At 42.8% G+C, this 21,159-nt stretch overlaps 1 protein-coding gene across 2 annotated transcripts; it reads right to left on the bottom strand.

Moving 5' to 3' along the window:
- Nucleotides 1-286: 286 nt before the first annotated feature.
- On the bottom strand, nucleotides 287-3,913 carry terb2 (telomere repeat binding bouquet formation protein 2). Of its 2 annotated transcripts, none has more exons than XM_060070837.1 (7): nucleotides 3,744-3,913; nucleotides 3,251-3,332; nucleotides 2,894-3,033; nucleotides 1,973-2,034; nucleotides 1,837-1,895; nucleotides 1,465-1,553; nucleotides 287-1,149 (listed from the first exon to the last, which is right to left on the bottom strand). In XM_060070837.1, exons 1-7 carry the CDS (start codon nucleotides 3,805-3,807, stop codon nucleotides 1,061-1,063), a joined length of 585 nt encoding a protein of 194 aa, XP_059926820.1. In that variant the 5' UTR covers nucleotides 3,808-3,913; the 3' UTR covers nucleotides 287-1,060. The 2 variants fall into 2 exon arrangements, with proteins under 2 accessions (XP_059926820.1, XP_059926819.1); XM_060070836.1 differs by having other exon boundaries at nucleotides 3,251-3,356.
- Nucleotides 3,914-21,159: the final 17,246 nt, after the last annotated feature.

The following is a 21,159-nucleotide window of genomic DNA, read 5'->3' on the forward strand; positions in this document are numbered from 1 at the left end:
AGAGAATGACCATATACTCTACTACACTGTGCTCAGCAGGTTGTTCTCAGCAGTAATGTCTTATATTCTACTTGAAATCACTCTTTAAAGAAAAAACATTAACAAATTATTAAGAATTTGAAAGCTTATCGTTCATGAAACTGGAACGATTGATAAGCAAGGTCAATAGCTAAAGTCTGCAAGGAGACTTTCCTCAGTCCAGTGTTGCCTCTGAAAGGCGAATAACTGAAAGGTATTTACAATCGCACAACAGTAATGAAATGAGAGGCCATTTTGAGAACAGCCACAGCCAATCATGGGCGTTTTATTAAAGTAATTAAACGTGAGATGTCAAAACTAAAGACCCATTGGTTAGCCAAGTGAAAGCATACAATGCAGAATATATTGCCTAGATTCAAATAATTTATAGACACTATCTTTTTGGTTGACGGTTATAATTTGGGCAGCTTGAATAACTTATAAAAATATAACTCTATAGCTATGTATGTGTTTCATATCCAGAAGTGGATCAAAACTGAAGGATTCAAATTAAATGAACGCTTAAGGAATTCAAATTGTTTTATTAGAATCACAAATTATTTAAGAGAATGATGAAAATTTCGCTTTATAAAATATTCAGATTACCCAACGATATACATATGGAATGTGTAATTGGTGTTTTTTTTATAAATGATCTTTATTGTCTTGTTTTTCAATAAACGTGTTTCCTTTAAGGTATGTAACATCTGTTTTTATTTTTTTTATCCTCTTTTTGTTCTTTAATATCCAACTGTATGAACTTATGCAGTTTGAAAAATACAAATGGTAAAGAAACCCGACAGCCCTGTTAATTCAGTAATAGTCTCATACAGAACCTCTTCAAATCAATAGTTCTAAATGGTTGACTATGGAATTATCCAGCTAGCTTCCATCTTCGTTCTATAAGCACTCGCTGGTGGGGGTGCTGAATGAAGAATTGTGTATTCAGTTCCCCCACCCAACTAGTGCTTAAAACCAAGATGGCTGCTAGGTGAATAAGGACCATGCAATACATAAATAGACACTAGTGTGGCAGTTGGATTTACTGATGCACTGAACAGCCACAGTGGTCCGGTGTGATTTCACACAGGTCCCCAGAGTATTTCGCCAGCTTGTTTATACTGATGTAACCTAGAGAGGAGAGACACTTTATAATTAAAAAGTAAGTATATTTTAAATAAGAACGTGTGTAATTCGTTCAAGGTCCTGTGTAGCTAAGCTCAACTAAAGCCTAGCATGAAATGTACTGAATGGTAGGATGCTTTGTGTGAAAGTGTCCACCAAACGGCAGATGTACTATTATTTATGAGATCAAAATTAAGATGGCAGCCCGCCACCTTACTGTATTTGGTGTGGTATAGTTTAAATTCGACTTGTGAGTTTCTCAATAATTAAGGTTCTCAATTTTTACTGAAATGAAATCATCATACTGAATGAATGCTTTACCTGTTGCTGGTTTATTAAAGGAGAGCTCCTGTACTTCACAGCACACTTTGACTACAGTCGGGGGCGTCTCTGAGTCAAAATGTTCACAGCTATTAAAAAACACAACATAATGTAATGTCAGCTACGATAAAACACTTGCATAAATAAAAGTACTATCATAATTATATACCAAATTCTGCCCTTAAATCACATGGGAGGCAGGACTCAAATGCCAGCTTCAAGGTCAATTTTTTTTTTCCATCATCCTTCTTTTGAGTGAGAAATGTGCAAAATAAAAATCCAATAGTGCAGAGGCTTTCATGACTTTCAGATGATACTGTCAAGCATCATGTGGCGTGGTACAGTGATATAGCACTAAACAAAAACTGTGACCTGCTGTTCAAGTCTGTGGTCGTCCAGGAGTCCTCCTCCACCTGTTTCACTGATGAACCCTGCAAATACAGATTTAAGAAATATGTAGGAGTAGACTATACTAAAGGAAGGTTTTCGTTGGCTTTATGTTTCATACCTGGGGTTCGAACTGATCATCTTCCCTTTCCCAAATCAGTCTGCCAACCACATTCCGGACTTCTGCAAATAAAAAGTTTAATGGACTACAATTACATTCAGCACCAGCAGGCACCTTTATCCAAAGCTAGACTTACAAATGAGACAAAAATAATCAAAGCTCTCCTTCCAAATTGGAACCACAACTAAAAAAAAGAAAGATTGAGTTACTTTAATGTCTTTTTGGTACTTTTCTATCCACTGTGCTCACTGCGTGCTCGCATTGATTCATGGCCACACAGACCGCAACCCATCTCGTTGGTATTAAATGTAAGGGAACTCGCTTGAAACCACAACACCAAGCCAGTATAGTAGCAAGCAATCGAAGAAGCAAACCTTAAAGGCACCCAGTGCAACTTTATGTAAACATTCAATGAAAAATAAACATTCAATTTCTAGTCTTTTTTACACGTAAGTTTCAATAACTCCATACCATTACATATCGACATTCAAGGAGCAAAGATGAGACGTCGTCGTGTGGTGAGAACTGATAGAAAATCGTAAACAACAACAATCGCCGGTGGGGAGAAGCCATTTTTCCATTGACTGGAAGCCTGCTTTATTTATTGTAGGTTACAAAAAATAAAGAAAATGGCGGCATTGTTGTTATCGATTTTGTATCAGTTCTCACCACACAACGACGTCTCATCTTTGCTGCTTAAATGTCGGTATGTAATGGTATGGAGTTATTGAAACTTACTACGTGTAAAAAAGACTAGAAATTGAATGTTTATTTTTAAGCCTCGAAAGTTGCACTGGGTGCCTTTAAGTATCGAGCCTCGAACCCATTTGGGCTTATTTAAAACCAAACGCAAAATGCCCACCCGCAGCCAAAAGAAAAATTCAAAGAGTGAAAATAAATGAAGAACTAATTGCTCCTCACCGTCCTGGACACAGACGGGGGGCAGTACATAGTGTCCGATACACACAGAGCCAGCGCTGTCACGCTTCTCACACGCACAGAGGAACAGGCTGTGGAACACCGTCACCTTCTTCTGCTGGTAGTCCTTACTCTCAAAGATCCTAAGATCAGAGGAGAACGACTTGTATAATTGGAAGAAAATATTAGGCCTACTAATTGGGAGATTCATCAACAATGAAGCAATAATAACTTGCATTTAAATGATTTAGGCCTCTTGGCGAGAGGAGGAGCGGAGGAATTGCGCAAGCAACCCTCTTGTTCCCATTGACCTGCTTACCTTTAGGCAGGTCAATGGGAACAATGAATGCTTTTTCTTACCGCTGGGTGTCAGGGTTTGAGGCATCTTCACTGAAGAGGTATTCTGCTGTCCTCCAGCTCGCAATGCGCCCACCTTCAGATACTGTGTAGATACACACATCAGATACTGTGTAGATACACATCAGATACTGTGTAGATACACGCATCAGATACTGTGTAGAGATACACACATCTGATACTGCTGAAATACACATGAACTAGAACATCTGATGTTCACATCTCAAAATCCTACATGGTATTCTCTATATTTGACTTAAATAGCTGGGTTTATATTCTATGTCAGCTAAAATATCTTTTTCGCAATAATCTGCCTCATTGTCATCTCTTGAGTAACGTTAGATTGTCTATTGAGTGCATTTATCCAATGTACAGTCAGATTATGGGTTATTTACACATAATATATATACATAATATATCTTAACAAAATTATTTTAATGATTGTGCGCCAAAACAAATAGCATGTAAAACAGCTAGTAAAATTGTAAAAACGTACCCCAGTATTTCTGACACCTTCGTTCGACACTGTTTGAAAACCAAGCCGTTCTCTTGCGAAACATGATCTAAAAAACGTGTTTCTAAAGTGTTTATTAGTTTAAAACAAGTTCCCTTAGTTTTAATAATGCTTAACCCAGGATGTGTTTGTTCAGTTTCCCGCCTCGGACTTGTAAATATATTAACTTGTATTGACAATTATACATTTATTGGCCACAAGATGGCAGTATGTTATCGTAAACCGTCACTTTTATCCAAAGCTATTCACAGTGAATATATTTGAGATTTATGAATTAATGAGCTGGAAGAGGCTGGCCTTCGAGCTCAAGGATGCCTGCAGATAGGTCAGATGTAAGGGATTGAACCCACCGTTTCAGTTGAAGGCGAAATCCTTCAAACACAACCCCCTATAGCGCCACTGTAAACAGATCAATTTATTGCAATACTTACAACGAAATCATTTACATAGATTAGCCTGTATTGATTTATAATTAACTATAGTGCCAATTCGTTGTATTTAGTATAATTACCATAATGTAACCTTCAGTGAAAGGCTCATCTAATTGATTGGCTGACAACCCTGGATCCATAGTGTGAATCTGTCTCAGTCAGTTGATCGGGACTGTATATCCACTCACTAAAGATGGAAGGCTTGGTGACATACGGAAGTATACCATAAAACGCCATCAGAAACACACACAGACTACCAACAAATCACTTTACAATGGCCGACCATGTCAAGGAACCTTGTGTTTTACAGCTAACAGGATAAAGCTATTATGCTAGACGTGACTGGTAGGCCTCCAGGTCACTGGAGCTAAAGACGCGTGATTGGTTCACCATCTCCTTATTGTTGCTCAGAGACCGAGAAGATATAAAGATGATATCATAAAGCCTTGTTTGCTCTCAGAAAACTGCTTAGATATATGTAGCTTTACATCTACCACACATTCCCTCGGTGTGTTTATGTGTGCCTGTGTATCCATGCACGTGTGTGTGTGTGTGTGTGTGTGTGTGTGTGTGTGTGTGTGTGTGTGTGTGTGTGTGTGTGTGTGTGTGTGTGTGTGTGTGTGTGTGTGTGTGTGTGTGTGTGTGTGTGTGTGTGTGTGTGTGTTTGAGAGAGAGAGAGTGTTTGTATGTATGCCCTGTGCAAATGCATGCATGTATGTGTGTTTGCACATGTGCGTGTGTGTGTGTGTGTGTGTGTGAGAGAGAGAGAGAGCGAAAGAGTATTCTGTGTGTGTGTGTGTGCACAATTGTGCATGTGGGGGTGTTCACGTGCATTTGTGTGTGTGTGTACTGTGCGCATCTGTGTTTTTCTCTCGGCATGGCGTGTATGTGTTTGTGCCTGTGTCTTACTGTGTGCTAGTGTATCTGTGCGTACGTTTAGATGTAAACGTCACTCATGGATACAGAGTGTGGTTCCTCATCATTTACAATTCTGTTGCCATGACAACAGCGCGGTTACACCCTGACAACCCCCAACAGTTGTAATAGCTGAGCGGTTGGGGGTGGGGAGCCACTCTGGAGTGGAGGTGTATCGTAGTAGGAGGAGGAGCAGTAGTATTGGTTATAGCAGTCGTGGCAGTAATGGCTTCTCTATCCCTCCCACAGTGAGCGCTTGGATAACAACGGTTTAAATTATAATCTGCACTTGATTATGCTTCTTTATAAATGGTTAATCCACGGCAGATGCCAGTGTGTATGTGTGTGGGGTCACTCCCATTATTTGTGTGATTTACAAGTTATAAGCCTCGCTGAGCATGTTCATGTGTTCACCCGTGTTCTCCCGTGTTCCTATGAGTCTAGTATTCCACCATATGGTGTATAAAATTAATATGAGCAAATAGGCTTCTGGAGATAATGTCGTACAGAATGGCGTGAGTACTAGCGATAGTATTGGCTCCTTTTAATTTGTTACCAAGAATAGTGTCTGGTTATTTTTAACCCAACACCTTTTTTCTAGAATGTGCTAGAATCTAGATTGTTTCAGAGGGTATTATTTCCCTCAAGAAAACAAGTAGTAGGACTGCAACAGTAGTACTGTGGTCATTCTCACAACATCTGACATACAATAACGTCTGTTCTCATGCACACATGAGTAGCCCTCATGTATGTACATTATATATGTTGTAAGCCTTATAACAAGTATGATGAGAAGTAGGATTACACTGTGTAGATCTATTTGGGTGTGAAATAATGTTACATCAATAAGGAGGGAGAGTAGATACAGGATACATACAATATACAATGTAAAAACACAAATATGGCAAAAATAGCTACACATGATTCCCACCTGAACAGTTTTGTATTTCATTTTCAATATTGTACATTTCATATAATATAACTTGTTAAATCTAACAAGTCTTCTTCCTATTCACATCTCTCTCTCCCTCGCTCTCTCACTCTCGCTCTCTCACTCTCGACTCTGTGTCTCTCTCCTCTGTACTCTCTCCTTACCCCTCTCTCTCATCTCTCTTTCCTACATCTCTTACTGTCATCTCTTTATCCTCTCCCTATACCTCTCTCTCTCTCTCCATCTCCTTCCTCTCACTCCTCTCTCCATCCTCTCTCTCCATCCTCTCTTGGTCTCTCTCCTCTCTCTCCTTTCCCTATACCTCTCTTTCCTCTCAGTCCTCTGTCTCTCACTCCTATCTCTCTCGCTCTCTCTCTTCTCTCTCTATACCTCTCTTGGTCCCTCTCCTCTCTCTCCTCTCTCTCTCTCCCCTCTCTCTCTCTACATCCCTCTTGGTCCCTCTCCTCTCTCTCTCTCTCTCTCCTCTCTCTCTCTCTACATCCCTCTTGGTCCCTCTCCTCTCTCTCTCTCTCTCTCTCTCTCTCCTCTCTCTCTCTCTACATCCCTCTTGGTCCCTCTCCTCTCTCTCTCTCTCCTCTCTCTCTCTCTACATCCCTCTTGGTCCCTCTCGCTCTCTCTCCTCTCACGATACCTCTCTCTCCCATCATCAAAGTGTGCTTCAAATGGCAGGTGTTGAAGGATTGAGGCCGCCGCTCTGAGGGGCACATCCTCCACCCGTCTTTGATGTGACGCCTCGTGCGCCTCTCCTCTCCTCGCCCCTCCGCTACCCTGTCTGGAAGGAGTATTTGACGTTTAGCGCCGCAACATTTTTAATCTGCCTTTCTTGCTTTCTTTTGTCCGTCAGTGTCTTTATTCTCGGTTGCTCTCCGTTTCTCTCCCCTCTCTCTCTCTCTTGCCTCTCTCTATCTTTCTGTTCCTCTCTATTTCTCTCAATGTTCGGTAATCTCTCCAACCCCCTTTTCCTTCCTCCTTCTCTCTACGTCCCTCTCTCACTTCCTCTCCCTATCTTGCTCCCTCCTCAACTCTCTAGTCTCTCCCTCTGTTCCACCTCTCCCTCTCTCTATCTTTATCCCTCACTCCCTCTCTCTCTACCTCTCAATTACTCTAGTCTTTCCCTCTCTTTTCTCTCTTTCTCAAACTCCCACTGCCTTCTCCCTTTCTCTCTCCCCCTCCCACTCTCTCCCTCTATCTATCGCTCTTACTTTAAGCTCTGGATGTGAGAGTGTGTTTGGCTGTTTTCTTCCACTTAGCGATGGTTTGGTTCTCAAACCCTGAGCACAAGCCCTTTGCTGTCACAATGCAGTCAAACCAATAAAAATGAAACATAATCGGCTTGCTGAAGCTGTATTTGGTATTTTAGGAACTGGGTTGCTTTTGTGTTATTTTTAAATGAAAGGGAGAAGCAGGTGTGATTTATGTAGTAGGTAGACAGTTCACTGCAACTCTTTCGATCAATGGGATGAATTGATACGTTCAAGACTTCACTGTGTTGTGGATTTTGACAGCAGTGAACGTCTTTCATCTAATTTCCTGTTAAACTGAGACTTTGGGCACAACGATGTTGGATCACTAAAGTAGAACTGAAATGCTTGATCTGTTGTATTCCTTGTTCTAGTTCTTGGTGATAAATCAGACATGGGATTTGCTTCACATATACCTCATTGTCACTCTTTATTGGACATTATAAATTCAAACTTTCTTGATTCTGACATTGACATATTTCAAGGTGACCAACTGTAAGTTAATTCATTAAAAGTTAGTAGGGCAGCGTCTGATGGAGGGGTCATAGGTCGCAGGCCGGGCCTGTGGACAGACCTGCAGGGGAGCTGACTGACTAACGGAAGTTTGGACTCATGCATGCGTCACATGCAGTGCCATAGCCCAAACGTAAACATGCATGGATGAATTCATTCCATCCTAGTCAGAGTTAAGGAGAGACAAGGACGGACGTGCATGACTGAAGAGCAAACTAAACTACCAAACAGAAGATTAGCATAAAGGATTCGTGAACCATGTCAGATAAATGATTGAGCTCTAAAGGACTGTAATGCTCTCTCTCCACTTCCGCCTTCAACAGGAAGATGACCGCACCAAGCTACGGCCACTTCCTGGGAAGCAGAACGCTTGAGGTTCCAGCTTGACTCCTTAAAAAAAAGAAGAGCCATCAAGTATTACCAAGTCAAATCTGAGTGGGTAATAGATACTGAATGTACTGTGAAGCACAACTCGTGACATCACAAGGAGACTAATCCTATCAGGTCTAGCATGTGAATATATGCAAATTGTTTGGACGGAATGAAGCGTGTCCATAGGGGCATTTTCAAGATGAGGTCTTTATGATGCCTGTAAATAGAGCTATGACTGTATTCTTTTGTTGCGAACCCCTTCAATGTAGAATTGGGGTTAGAAGTATATTTGACGCTGTGTTCTAGTGTGATTCATAGTTTTAGCTTGATTCTTAGAACCTTGCTGCAGACGATGTGTAATCGTGGGTTACAGTGCTATCGCAACGCTGCATCCTCTCCTACCATACCGTGTCGCCAAGGCCTGTTCTTCTTCTGCTTTTACATTCAGGATGCTCTTGTCCAAACACAGGCCACATTCTGGCCTGTGTTGTCCCAACACACGCAGTCATACACACATAAACACACACCCACACCCACACACGCACACACCCAGTTAAACAATGTCTGTGTATAAGCAACTGTCCTTTTTTTGTTTTGAATTTCTGCCTCTGGCTATCATCATCAACATGGACTACCTGGATTGTGAGCTTTGTGTGACAAGGCATCAAATGAAAACAGGGGCCACAGTGAAGGGCCCCGGGACTACAGGGGTTAAGACTGAGCTGTCAGCTCACGTCAAAGTTGCATTTATTTCCCAGAATACCGAGCAGCGGCGAGAACGGAGAGGATTTCGGTACAGTTTAGATGTTCCTGACCGTTGCAGTGTGCCTCTATTTGCCTCTTCAGGGCAGTTCGTCATCACACACACAGTGTGAGTCACACCCTAGTGAACAAGCCCCGGCCAAAAACGCCAAAAAGACTATGAATGGTCAGTTGTGATTGCATCAGCAACCTGTCACTCAAAATCCCAACTTTTGTCCATTTGACCTCCATGTAAGTGATGAACCTGATGCTCTTTTGTGTTCCTTCTTCAAACCAAACACACAATCTGGAATCCCTTCATGAGACAGCTAGGTGGGACACTTCAACAGTATTTAAGTCAATGGTTATATCTATGTCTGAAACTGCTGCTGGACTATGTGGCTGTTACCAGGTCGAATGTGTGTAAATGTACTTGGTGTTTGATGTTGTTTGCTGCTGCTGTCTTGACCAAGATTCTCATGTAAAAATATGTTTAAACTCAATGAGACAAACCTTGTTTTCACTACAGGTTAAATAAGCAAAAGTTTCCCTATGTTTGACAACCTGTAGCAAAGAGATATAGAGTGGCTTGTCTTTTCTGTGAGGATAAGTAGAGTAAATATTCACAGCGTACTGAATTATGCATGAGTTATGCATGAGAAATTATGATTGTAGTCATCCAATATGCATGGACTAATGCTATCAAGTGTACAGCGATTATTAGCCCCCAGTCTACTCCATAGATGACCCTTGCCTGCTCTCTTCCCATCACAGATACCCTTGTGTAAGGAAGGAAGGAAACAAAATAGCATGCATCTACCAGAATCAATGAATGTATCAGATTATCTCCATCATTCATAACTTTATGAATTGTAGTTCCACATGCTCGATAATATCAAGTTTCCCATGGTGCATTGCCCATGGCAAATGCATGCTTTGACTGTACACACTCCTAGGGGCTACTTCTAATTATTCCATTACCTTTGCCTCAATATTGCATTTAAAGAGTATTCCATTGATGGAGAAAGATATATAAATGTTATGTATTTACTGTTCTTACATAATATGTTGTAATACTACCAGTGAATAATTATGGAAATGTATTCATTGGTAGGTAGATGTTGTATGCAACTCGTAGATGGCATGATTTGCTGAAATGGGGCAATGCTACTATAAAATGGCAGACAGCTTTAGGGAGCTCATCCATCCTCAACTCAAACCGGTTAATGGACTGATGCCAAAACAGCACATCTTTATGTGGGAATCATGCACTTAAACACATCAGCTAGTTCCAGCAGTCCCCTCTAGTGGGTGCTGCAGCACCATTATGCTGATTGGCTAATGGCTTCCAAATGACCTGCAGTATATATATAGTATATCAAACACTCTACTGCCCAGTCAGCTGCTGCTTCCCCTAATGCCACTCTGTTGTTTGTCTGGTGTGCTTTAAGCTTCTCACTTCCCAGCATGCACCCGTAGCCTCTCTTCTCTCATGGTCTAGGACTGATGTCTATCACTGGGTTCGTCCAGGTGCTTCAAAGAACCTGGATGCTATGATACTTTCAATTTGATTCACACTTTGGTGTATACAGAGAGAGCACTAAAGCGTGCCCTCTCTGTATACACCAAAGTTTATTTACTGATTACTGACAGACCGGAATTGATACATCACACTGGTCTATCAGTGAGTCTACATGCACACATCTTTATAGTAGGATAAACACAAACACACTCTCAAGCACACTCCCGTGCCTCCGGCAGTGTCTTTGTCGCTGTGGCTCTCCTCACATGCGTGGGATGGCATGCGCGTGCATGAGCATGAGGTTGCAAGTGTTCTCGTGCGGTGTGTTATTGGCTCAGGTTTCCTCTGCCCCAGGGCGCCGGTACCCCGCCGTGGATGACCTTGACATTGACCCCTGTCGATCTGCCCAGTGCAGCAAAAAAACATCCTACTCCTCCTCTCCTCTCTTTTTCTCTCTCTCTCTCTCTCTCCCCTCCTATCTTTCTCCCTCAATTAATTTCCAAAAAGCTGTTATGGCATGAAAAATAAACATTTACATTGCCAAAGCAGTTTAGAAATCTCTCTCTCTCTCTCCCTCTCTCTCTTTGTTCTCTCTCCCTCTCTCTGTCCGGTCTCCTTGTTTCTCTGAATAGCACTCTCATAACCCTGTTTCTTATTTGTCTCGCTGTCTTCCTATTTTAATGTCTCACTCTCTCATTGCCTGCTTCTCACGCTCTCTTTCTCTCTTCCTCGCTCTCCTGCTCAGCATCTCTGTCTCTCTCTAAATGTCTCTTTCTCTCTGTCTCAACGTCTCCTAATTTTTCTGTCTGCATCTTATTCTCTTCCTCTGCATGGTCGTTAGATGTCCCTCTCTCTCTCTCACTGCCTTTGTACATGTCAATCTACATACTGTATTTATACATGCCTGCCTTTATATTCTCTCTCTCTCTTTACGGAGTTATATATGTATGGCTCTCATTCTATTATGTTCTCACTCCCTCTCTTTTATTCTCTATAAACTATTTACACTCTTTCTCCCCTTTTTATAGACGGGGTGTGGGCCTGACCAACTCACTTACACACTCACTATTTCATTCCCTTGTTCCCTAGATCACTCACTCACAAAATGTTCACTCAGGCGATTATTGGTTGGTTGGCAGTATGTCAGCTCCGACCTCTCTGTTATCTGTTAGATTTATACAGGCTCTTAAGGTGGGTGTTAAGAACTGCATATGGCTGTTAAATGTGGACAGAGAGGTTGTGTGTGTGTGTGTCGGATTACTGCCTTTAACATGCACAATGCAAAGAATTATTGAAATACTCAAGCAATATAGTCAGGGCCTTGTTAATAAGGCTTGACAGAGGTCAAGTCTTGTTAAGAAAATCAATAAATACATGAAATAGATCTCGGATGTAAACAAAACATGACTATACACATAACTACTCATCATATAATTGAATGGAAATAATATAAGAATGCAAATAAGAGCTTGGATTGTAATATATATAAAGAATTACAGAGAATGCGAAGAACGTGACACGACTGTTATGTGTAGGGAGCAGGAGATGTGTATGTCTATGATCGGTGGGTCTGTGTTGTACGTGTTGAGAGTGGGACACGGGGCCTCTGTTCTGTGTATCATGTACGGTTTCCTGCCAGGCTCCACAGCCACCCATCTGAACACGTTCACGTGTGTGTGCTACCGTGTTGCATGTCAAGCTCTCCCGCCAGAGTTGTGTTTTTGCTGTAATGCCTGTCAGAGACCCCACGGCAGTGTGTGTTTAGCTCACTGAGGTGTGTGTGTGTGTGTGTGTGTGTGTGTGTGTGCGTGTGCGTGTGTTTGTGTATATAGCTCACTGGGGCCGTGTGTGTGTGTGTGTGTGTGTGTGTATAGCTCACTGGGGGTGTGTGTGTGAGTGCATGTCCTTACATAAGACCTGCTCTTTACAGATCTGTGTCTGTGTGTCCTAACAAATTTATGGAGGAGAGAAACATTTGAAAGGGAATCAAATAATTTAATGTTAGGACTGATCAATGAAGGTCCAGTATTAACATTTGTACATGTTTGTGTTTAAATCCTGTATTCCTCTTGGTGGTACACCTTCCTGACAATACTAAAGTTATTGGATTACTTCTCATCTAAACTGATAATACAAGCTTCATTCATCGCAAATTGATAAATTATGGAAAAGCTGTACAAAGAATTCCCAGTGAAATAAATAAGAGTTAGAATGAGCACAATCTACTTAGGATAAGTTCATGGACAAAGTAATGGCATGGGCAGATATCGTCGATTTTCTGTTGTAACTGTTTATTTTCATTTCATCTTTCGATTTGTGTGTATTTTTTGGAAGGCACGAAGACCTTGGACCTTTTCAACCCATTTGTAGAATTGCAGCATCATTAGAAGAACAAAGCAGATTTTATTAACTATAACTTAAATATGAGCTTGGGAATAACCCAGTATGCTGTATGAAGAAACAGACCTCACTGCTAGCTCATTATTGGCGTACATCACAGCTTTTTAGGTCAGGGACAGAACAGTCAGATAATGGAGATACGTGTTTCATACACTCAAAGCATCGGAAGGAGTCCCGTGTCGGATCATTACTGAAAGTGAATCTTTGCTTGGTATCGCTCCGGCTTGTCCTTTTTTAAACCGTGATAGGCACGGTGTAATTGGATGATAACGGTTCACATTCTGTAAGATGAAAGTACAAATTATCTAGCATGTGTTACTCTGACGAATTTGAGTACGAGGAGATATCTAAAAGCCTTCCTTGAGATCATTCAATATGGAAAGACGAAACTACAGAGAAAGCAGAGTTTCTTTGCTGCTCTCTCTCTGGTTCTGACAGACACCTTGTCTGCTTTCTGTTCCCTTTAAGGAGTGATTCTGACAGCTCAGTGATGGGCTCTGGTCCCTGGGTCTGACAGCTCAGTGATGGGCTCTGGTCTCTGGGTCTGACAGCCTAGGGAAGGGCTCTGGTCTCTGGGTCTGACAGCCCAGGGAAGGGCTCTGGTCTCTGGGTCTGACAGCCCAGGGAAGGGCTCTGGTCCCTGGGTCTGCCAGCCCAGGGAAGGGCTCTAGTCTCTGGGCCTGACAGCAGGGGCAGAGCCTCCCTCCCACAGGCCGCTGGTGGCTCTGCTTATGACAGTCTCAGCACATCTCTGACCCCAGTCTGACTCTCAGGGCGCAGAGTGAGTGAGAAAGCTCGAGAGAGGGAGCGATATGTAAAGAGAGCGAGAAAGAGAGAGTCCACCTGCCAGCTGGTTAATAAAGGGGACAGCGGGAGGGTAGGGTTGACGTGTTATTTTTAAGAAGTCTATTAGTCAGCCTGCTCCTCTCGACGTGGGCCAGACCTCCCCTTGTTCCCTCTCTTCTCCGTTCCTCTTTCTCCTTCCAACCTCTCATCTAAATGTCCTCTGTTTCTCCTCTCCCTGCCTTCTTCTGCCCTCCTCTCGGCTTAGATCTCCTCCTCCTGTCTTCTCCTCTCTCCTCCCTACCGCTGCTTGTTTTACTCCTCCTCTCCTCCACCTCCTCCTTTCCTCTCCTCCCAAGCCCCTCTCTCCTTCCTCACCTCTCCTCTCCTCTCCTCCCGTGTCCTCTGGCTCCCCTCTCTGCCCAGCTCCTTTACCGTTCCGCTCCTCTTCCTCCTCCCTTCCTCTTCTCTCATTTCCCCCTCCCCTCCCCCTGCTCGGCCCCGACACTCCTCCTCCTGCTCCTCTCCTCTTTCTCTCCTTGCCTCTCTGCTGTCTTACCTCCCTCCCCCCCCTTGTCTCTCCTCTGTAGCTCCTCTCCTCTCAAACCCCTCTCCCCTATCTCTCCTTTCTTCTAGCGTTCCTCTCCCCGCAGCTCAACTATTCACCATCTTCTCAACAGTGGCAGCGGCAGACATTTTGTAAGCATGGATGCTGGCATTCATTCCTCGTTCTTTTCTTGTTCCTCTCCCACTCCCTCTCTCTACCTCTACATCTCTGTCCTACCTCTACTCTCCCTCATTCCCCCTCTCTCTGTCCTTCTCTGTTTCCATTGGGTCTATTTTCTTCACCTCTCTCCAGGGTTGGCTGAACAATATATAGGGCTTGGGTTGCAGCTGGGTGTTCTTCCATCTATCTATATGTCTGTAGTTCTGTCTATCTGTCTGTAGTTCTGCCGATCAGTCTGTCCACCTGCCTTTCTGTCTATTTGTCAGTCAGTCATACTGATAGAGACATACAGTCTCTATACGTATGTCTGTCTCTGTCTGTCTGGCTTTCTGTCTGCCTCAATGTCTTCCTGTCTTTCTCTTTGTATTTCTGTCTGTCTGTTTGCCTCATCTCTATCAGTCTATCTGCTGTTTGAGTGTCGGTTTGTCTATCTGTCCTGGGTGTCTGACTCTCTGTCTGTCAGTCTGTCTCACTGTCAATCTTCCTTCCCGAATCCCTATATGTCTGTCTGTCTCTTACTGTCTGTCTGTCTGACTGAATGTATGCCTGTCTGAGTGTCTGTCTGTCTGTCTGTCTATCGGTCGGTCTGTCTGACTATCTGCCCATCCTTCTGTCAGAAAGCAGAGTAGTTGTTCAGAGAGAGGAGGTCATGATAACCATGAGTGGCATTGCTTATGAGGGGCCGTGTTAGCTCACATGTTAGCAACACCTTGGCAACACGTGTGCAGGCTCGCCAGCAATAAAGCCGCTCAAGGCAAGCAGCGTGCACACATTGAACTTTCTAAAGTTAGCCTCCCCAGCACACAGCAGTCGGTTAATGTGTCACACATTCACAGAAAAACTAACTGTGTATTTTCTCTTCCTTACCTCTCTCTTCCTTCACCTTTATGCCTTCACCTTTATGTCCCAGGGTTGAGCTGTCTCAATTGATGTGCTCCATGTGTCTCTTAACTATAGAATACGATCTATATTCTAACTGCATGTCTTTAACCACAATCGTTCACTAAATAGGTCATGGCTTTACAAGCAAACATAATGTTATTGTGAAATAAATAAAGCCAGTTTTTGAGATTCCTGTTCATTTAGATAATTTGGGCTTTTCAGCCCAATTATATTGTTTAGGCTGTAGTCTGATCCCTGACTCTCTCTCTCTTTCTCCCTCTGTCCCTGTGACTCTCTTTCTCTCTCTCTCTATCTCGCACTCTTTCTTTCTTCCCCTCTCTACCTCTTTCTCCCTTTCTCCCTTTCTCCCTCTCTCCCCTCTCTCTCCCTCTCTGTCTCTCTCCAACTTTCTCCCTCTTTCCCTCCCTCTCCCTCTCTCTTTCTCTCTGTCTCCCCCTCTCTCTATTCCCCTCTCCCACACCCTTTATTTCTCTCTCTCCCTATCTGTCTTTCTATCCCACTTTCTCTCTCTCTCTCTCTCTCTCTCTCTCTCTCTCTCTCTCTCTCTCTGTCTCCCCCCTTCCTCTCTATTTCTCTCTCCCCCCTCTCCCTCTCTCTCTCCCTTTTTTCTCTCTACTTTAAGCCTCTAAGCTTAACATACAATTTAATGCTCTTCTTGACAGCCCCAACATTCTGGAGATCAATTTGGGTTTAGAGTCGTCCGTTACTAGGCAACGGTGGTGAAGACTGGGCTGCAGAGGCGACATGGCCGCACCTCACACAGACAGGGATCAAGGTCCTTCGGCTGATCCTGTAGAGACCTGAGACCTCAAGACTAGAGGCTAAGGGACGGGGGCTTCAGGAGGACTCCAAGATAATTTGTTTGTGTGTGTGTGTGTGTGTGTGTGTGGGTGTGGGTGTGGGTGTGGGTGTGTGTGTGTATGCATGCCTGTGTGTTCTTTATGTGTGTGTATTTGGTTGGGTGCCCGGGACATTTGCATATTGCATCACCCTCAGTTCATTCAGCAAATTTTAGCTGAAACCGGATTCAATTAAAGGTGCACCATGGATAAATCCTTAAAAGATTTACCTCAGTTACCAACAAAATGTTAAGAAACAGTTTTGACATAATGTCTATGCCTAAGGCTAAGTATTGTTTTGCACAGATATTTACTTAAGGAGGCTGTATGTAATATATTTTACATGAACTTAAATTTAGTAAACTACTCCATTTTATCACTGTTACTGAAACAAGATGAGAAAAAAAGAGGTTAAATATTAGTTATTTTCACTACTCTTTGCCAACCAGTTTGTGAACGTTCTATTCTGCTTCAAACACGACTAACTCACTAGTGAATGTTTTGTTCTCTTCGTGACGTCAAAGGGCCTTTCAGTGTACTCTTCAACCTCATGACACCAGCAACGATCTGTGGGTTGGACACCAGCGGTAAGTGAGTTTGGATGTGTGGAGCTCCATCTGGCCAGCTGCGACCGAGAAAGGGTCAAGCCTCCTTAGACATTAAAAGTATGAAGCCACAATGCGAGTTGATGTGTGGGTGTGAACTGCTACGTCTCAGCAGCGGGTATTTCGATTTTTCAAAAGGGTCATGCCTCGGAAACATGTTGTGTATAGCCATCGTGTGTGGCGAATTACATATACAACATCACTCATTGTCACGCCTGACTGTATCAGGAAGGGAACCCCGCACCCCTCCTCCTCACACGTCCAACACTGTGTTTGAATTTTTTTCATATCTGGCCATACGGGATACTCAGAACAGGAATTCCCAAGGACAATATACTGGCTGTGGCATTATTGTAGGAGAGGCCGGTGTTTTGACTTAGCGTGTGTCCTTTCTCTTTTCTGACGTATGATTTTGTACAGTACAATTGTTTCATATCATACCTTTAATGACCTGTCTCTCTCTCACGCTCCCCCCCTCCCCCCCAGTAAAACCCAAAGCCCTTACACTCACTTTGGTTGAAAGCGCTTAAAAAAAGGGGAATTATCCGGACAGCACATTGTTTTAAATGCTTAGATGATCATTTCACAGGCGCTTACGTCACTGAAAACCTCCCTGTGATCTGTCTATGGGGACTCCCTTAAGACAATAATGATGACGAAAAACCATTTAGTTCAACCCAACAAAGGCACTAAAGTCTGAATAGCAACAGAATATATTCAACAAAGTATAGCAGTGACAGCAGTGTGTCGACCATAACGATGTGTGACACGATTGACTGACTCCCGCAACAAGTTAAATAACTGTCTTCTCTTTCTGAGTTTCTGAGCGAGAACGTCAACGATTCACTCCTACGCTAGGCAGCTGACCCATCATGAGAGAGGAGGAAACGTCTGCGAAGAAGACTGCATGTAGGCCCCACGCCTGCATGCAGCCTTGTTTGCGGATCAGCACAAGCAACTTATTATCGGTGATTATTATCGTGAAATAGGGTGGAGATGGTTGGGTCTCTTTGTATTTTGTGTAACTAAGTTGACAGCGTCAAATTGTTTTCTAAAGTGTCAAGACAAACTTTTATTGTGTGCCCTTATAAATACTTTTATGAAACTGATAGAAACGAGAAATTAAAGCTGTGTATTATAACCGTTCCCAAATGTCAATCTATAATTTGGGATAAGGATATGAGTAAATGATGATGTAACTTGTTGTACCTTACACCATCAATTAAAAGTAGGATTTAATGAATTAATCCTGTAGAAAACACTTTCACCAAAGCCACTTACAGTCTTACAGATACACGTCATGTAGGAGAAGGCAGGGGGGGCCGTCTTCCTCGAAGATACCAACAGGTAAACGTGGTCATTGGGGATCCAACCAAGAACCTCTGACTTGGAGTCCAACAGTATTTTATTTTTTTTACCCCTTGAGGAGAATATTATTGAGGTGATATTTTATTTTATTATTTCACTTGACAAAAATTTATGAGCAACAACTTCCCTATTCACTTTAGGCGTCCTTGAGTGTTATTAATTATTATTATTATTCATGTTTAACCTCTGTTTTCCTTTTATTCCTAGTCTGTTTTACATAGTTTTGAATGATGACTATATGCTCTGTAAGGTGACCTTGGGTGTCTTGAAAGGCGCCTCTAAATTAAATGTATTATTATTATTATTATTATTCTATTCTGAGATCCCTAGACCAACCCTTTCTGTTATGAGAAGAAACCTGGTGTTTCCAGATGTTTCTCTTGTAAGAATACAACTGTTACCTGATAAGGTGTTTCCAGATGTTTCTGTCATCTGAAACCTTTTACCTGATAAGGTGTTTCCAGGTGATTGCGCTCCGCTCACCGGTTTCACACCGAGACTGGCTCGAGCCTCTCCACCTGTACACCTGCAGACAAGTCGTCCAGAATGACCTTTGTGTGTGTGTGTGTGTGTGTGTGTGTGTGTGTGTGTGTGTGTGTGTTTGTACATGCGTGTGTGTGTGTGTGTGCGTGCCCAATAGTACCCTTGCTGGACCAGTTACACACATACTTTCTATTTAGAGGCTTTAAGTCAAAGTGACTTACAGGTCATTCATACGCATGTCATTAGGGAGCAGGTAGGGGTTATGGGGCATCTCGCTCTAGGATGCAAACAGGTCGACTGCAAACATTGGGGATGGAACCCAAAACCTTTCTATTGGGAGTCGAACACACCAGTAGTCTATCTTATGTTTTACCTCTGAGCTATAGCAGCTTTGGGAGTCAAGCAGGTTGATGGTTCCTACCCCATCTTTGCCCAGCCAAATTTCATTTAACATTGAACGCGATTGTTTGTGGATGTTTTTTTCCCACGTCCATTATTTAATTAAAGGGGCAGCGATCGTGGTAATATGTCTTATATGATATTGCAAATAGTAGCCCTTATCTATGGCATTTTGCCACTGTCACAAAAATGGGACCATAATTTCGGTCTTCTTCGTCGTGATGTTGAAGGGTCTTACCTAGGCACTTTGACAGTTCTGTCTGGGCAGCAGTTGATGTAGACGGCCGTGTCCAAAAGAGGGTTAAGCTTCTTGGTGTATGCCGAATTACATCTCTCATTATAACGCTCATAAACAACGTTGAAACTAAGAAGAAAGTATCACAAAGTTGCCGTGGGTTGTAACTCTTAGCTCAAGATGACTTTTCTTAAATTGTTTCATTATGTTATAATTCAAGCTGGAACCGATAGGTATTCACTTACACTTAAACCTGGATGTTGCCAGCTGTACTATCCACACATCTCTGGATCTTCTCTTCTTGCCTCTACTTAGTACAACACCGTATATGGATATCTAGATTTGCTACTACTGTTCCATGTTGGGCTTAAATTTGCTGGGACACATCTTAATCCAGGCTGTTAAAGCATGCTATAGTTTAACTTGTAATAGTGCAATCCTAGTCCTATTATGTTGTTTTTGTGTGTTTTGCTGTCTGTTTGGTTGATTTGTTGTTTAATTGGTTAGATGGTTGGTTGGTTGGCTGCTATTACGTGGTAAATTCATTAGTGAGTTAGTTGTGAGGTGGATTTTATTTGTTTTTTATTTGTTTGGTTTTGTTAGACCTTGAAAACAAACTTTCAGCAACATTTTTGGTTCACCAATAATAATAATCTGAAAACAGCCAGTGATTACACCTGACTTCACAGTAAGTCACGATATGAACGTATGAGGTCCGTAATCCGGAGGTGAGCGACATGCAACAAATCGCCTTATGAACCACTCATGAGGCCCATGGTTATTGCCTTTTGGGTTTGTGCTGGCTTGTAAAGCTCATATACAGTCACTATAAATTAGGTTTAAATTCACAATGAGTAACATTTCAACTAGATCGTAGCTCAAAATGACCTAAATATACATATCTGTAGTCAATGCTTTGATGAGGTTATCAATAAAATCCCATCCTGTAACTGTTCTACAAGTATCCCACTTGCTGGGAGGGGCTCAATCTCACACTTTGTGACTCTCACCATCCTGGTGTCCATTGTAACTCGCTGCTACTGCTCCAAGACGTTGTTTTATTCATTCAATGCTATTTTGAGAAGGTCTCCATTAAGGAGTAATGTCGCCACCACTAAGAGCCAAAGAATATACTTCCAAATCAAAACAAATAGCATACCGTTGTACTGGCACATGATGATTTATAAAGTCAAGGAAACAATTTTACTTATAAACAAGCCACTTGCAATGAACTCTTTCTTTTCGTGCTTCAGTTTGGTTCGTTGGTGGTGCTTTGCTCCTGCGACGTGAAAGCAAAGGGCGGCAGGTGGGTGTTGAGTTACATGATGTGCACCTCACCATGGATTCGACTGGGATGGAGGAAGAATGGAGAGGATACAGATCAAGCTGTACCGGATGCACCTGGTACACATCACCATGGTTACTCTAGGGTGGAGAAAGAGAGAGGAGGACACAGAGAGAGCTGTACGACATATACTTTCAGGTGGAGGATAGATGGCAGGGCCAGCCCCTGCTCTTCTCCACTGATGTTGATGTGTTTCCCTCTGACACACATATGCCCTGGGGGCCCTGGAGGAGAGTCCCTGCCTGGTGAGAGTGTTAGCATATGCTAATGTTACGACACAACCGAGTCACGGCTAAGAGTCAGCGGTGACTCGATGCCGCTGTCCACTTGCCACAGACGAGAGAGAGAGAGAGAGAGAGAGAGAGAGAGAGAGAGAGAGAGAGAGAGAGAGAGAGAGAGAGAGAGAGAGAGAGAGAGAGAGAGAGAGAGAGAGAGAGAGAGAGAGAGAGAGAGAGAGAGAGAGAGAGAGAGAGAGAGAGAGAGAGAGAGAGAGAGAGAGAGAGAGAGAGAGAGAGAGAGAGAGAGAGAGAGAGAGAGAGAGAGAGAGAGAGAGAGAAGATACAGTCCAAGGCTACAGATTTAATCTAGTTGCTGTGGGTCATGTGATTAATGGTGGCCAGTGGG

The sequence above is a fragment of the Gadus macrocephalus genome, chromosome 14, assembly GCF_031168955.1.
Source record: "Gadus macrocephalus chromosome 14, ASM3116895v1".
NCBI lineage: Eukaryota > Metazoa > Chordata > Actinopteri > Gadiformes > Gadidae > Gadus > Gadus macrocephalus.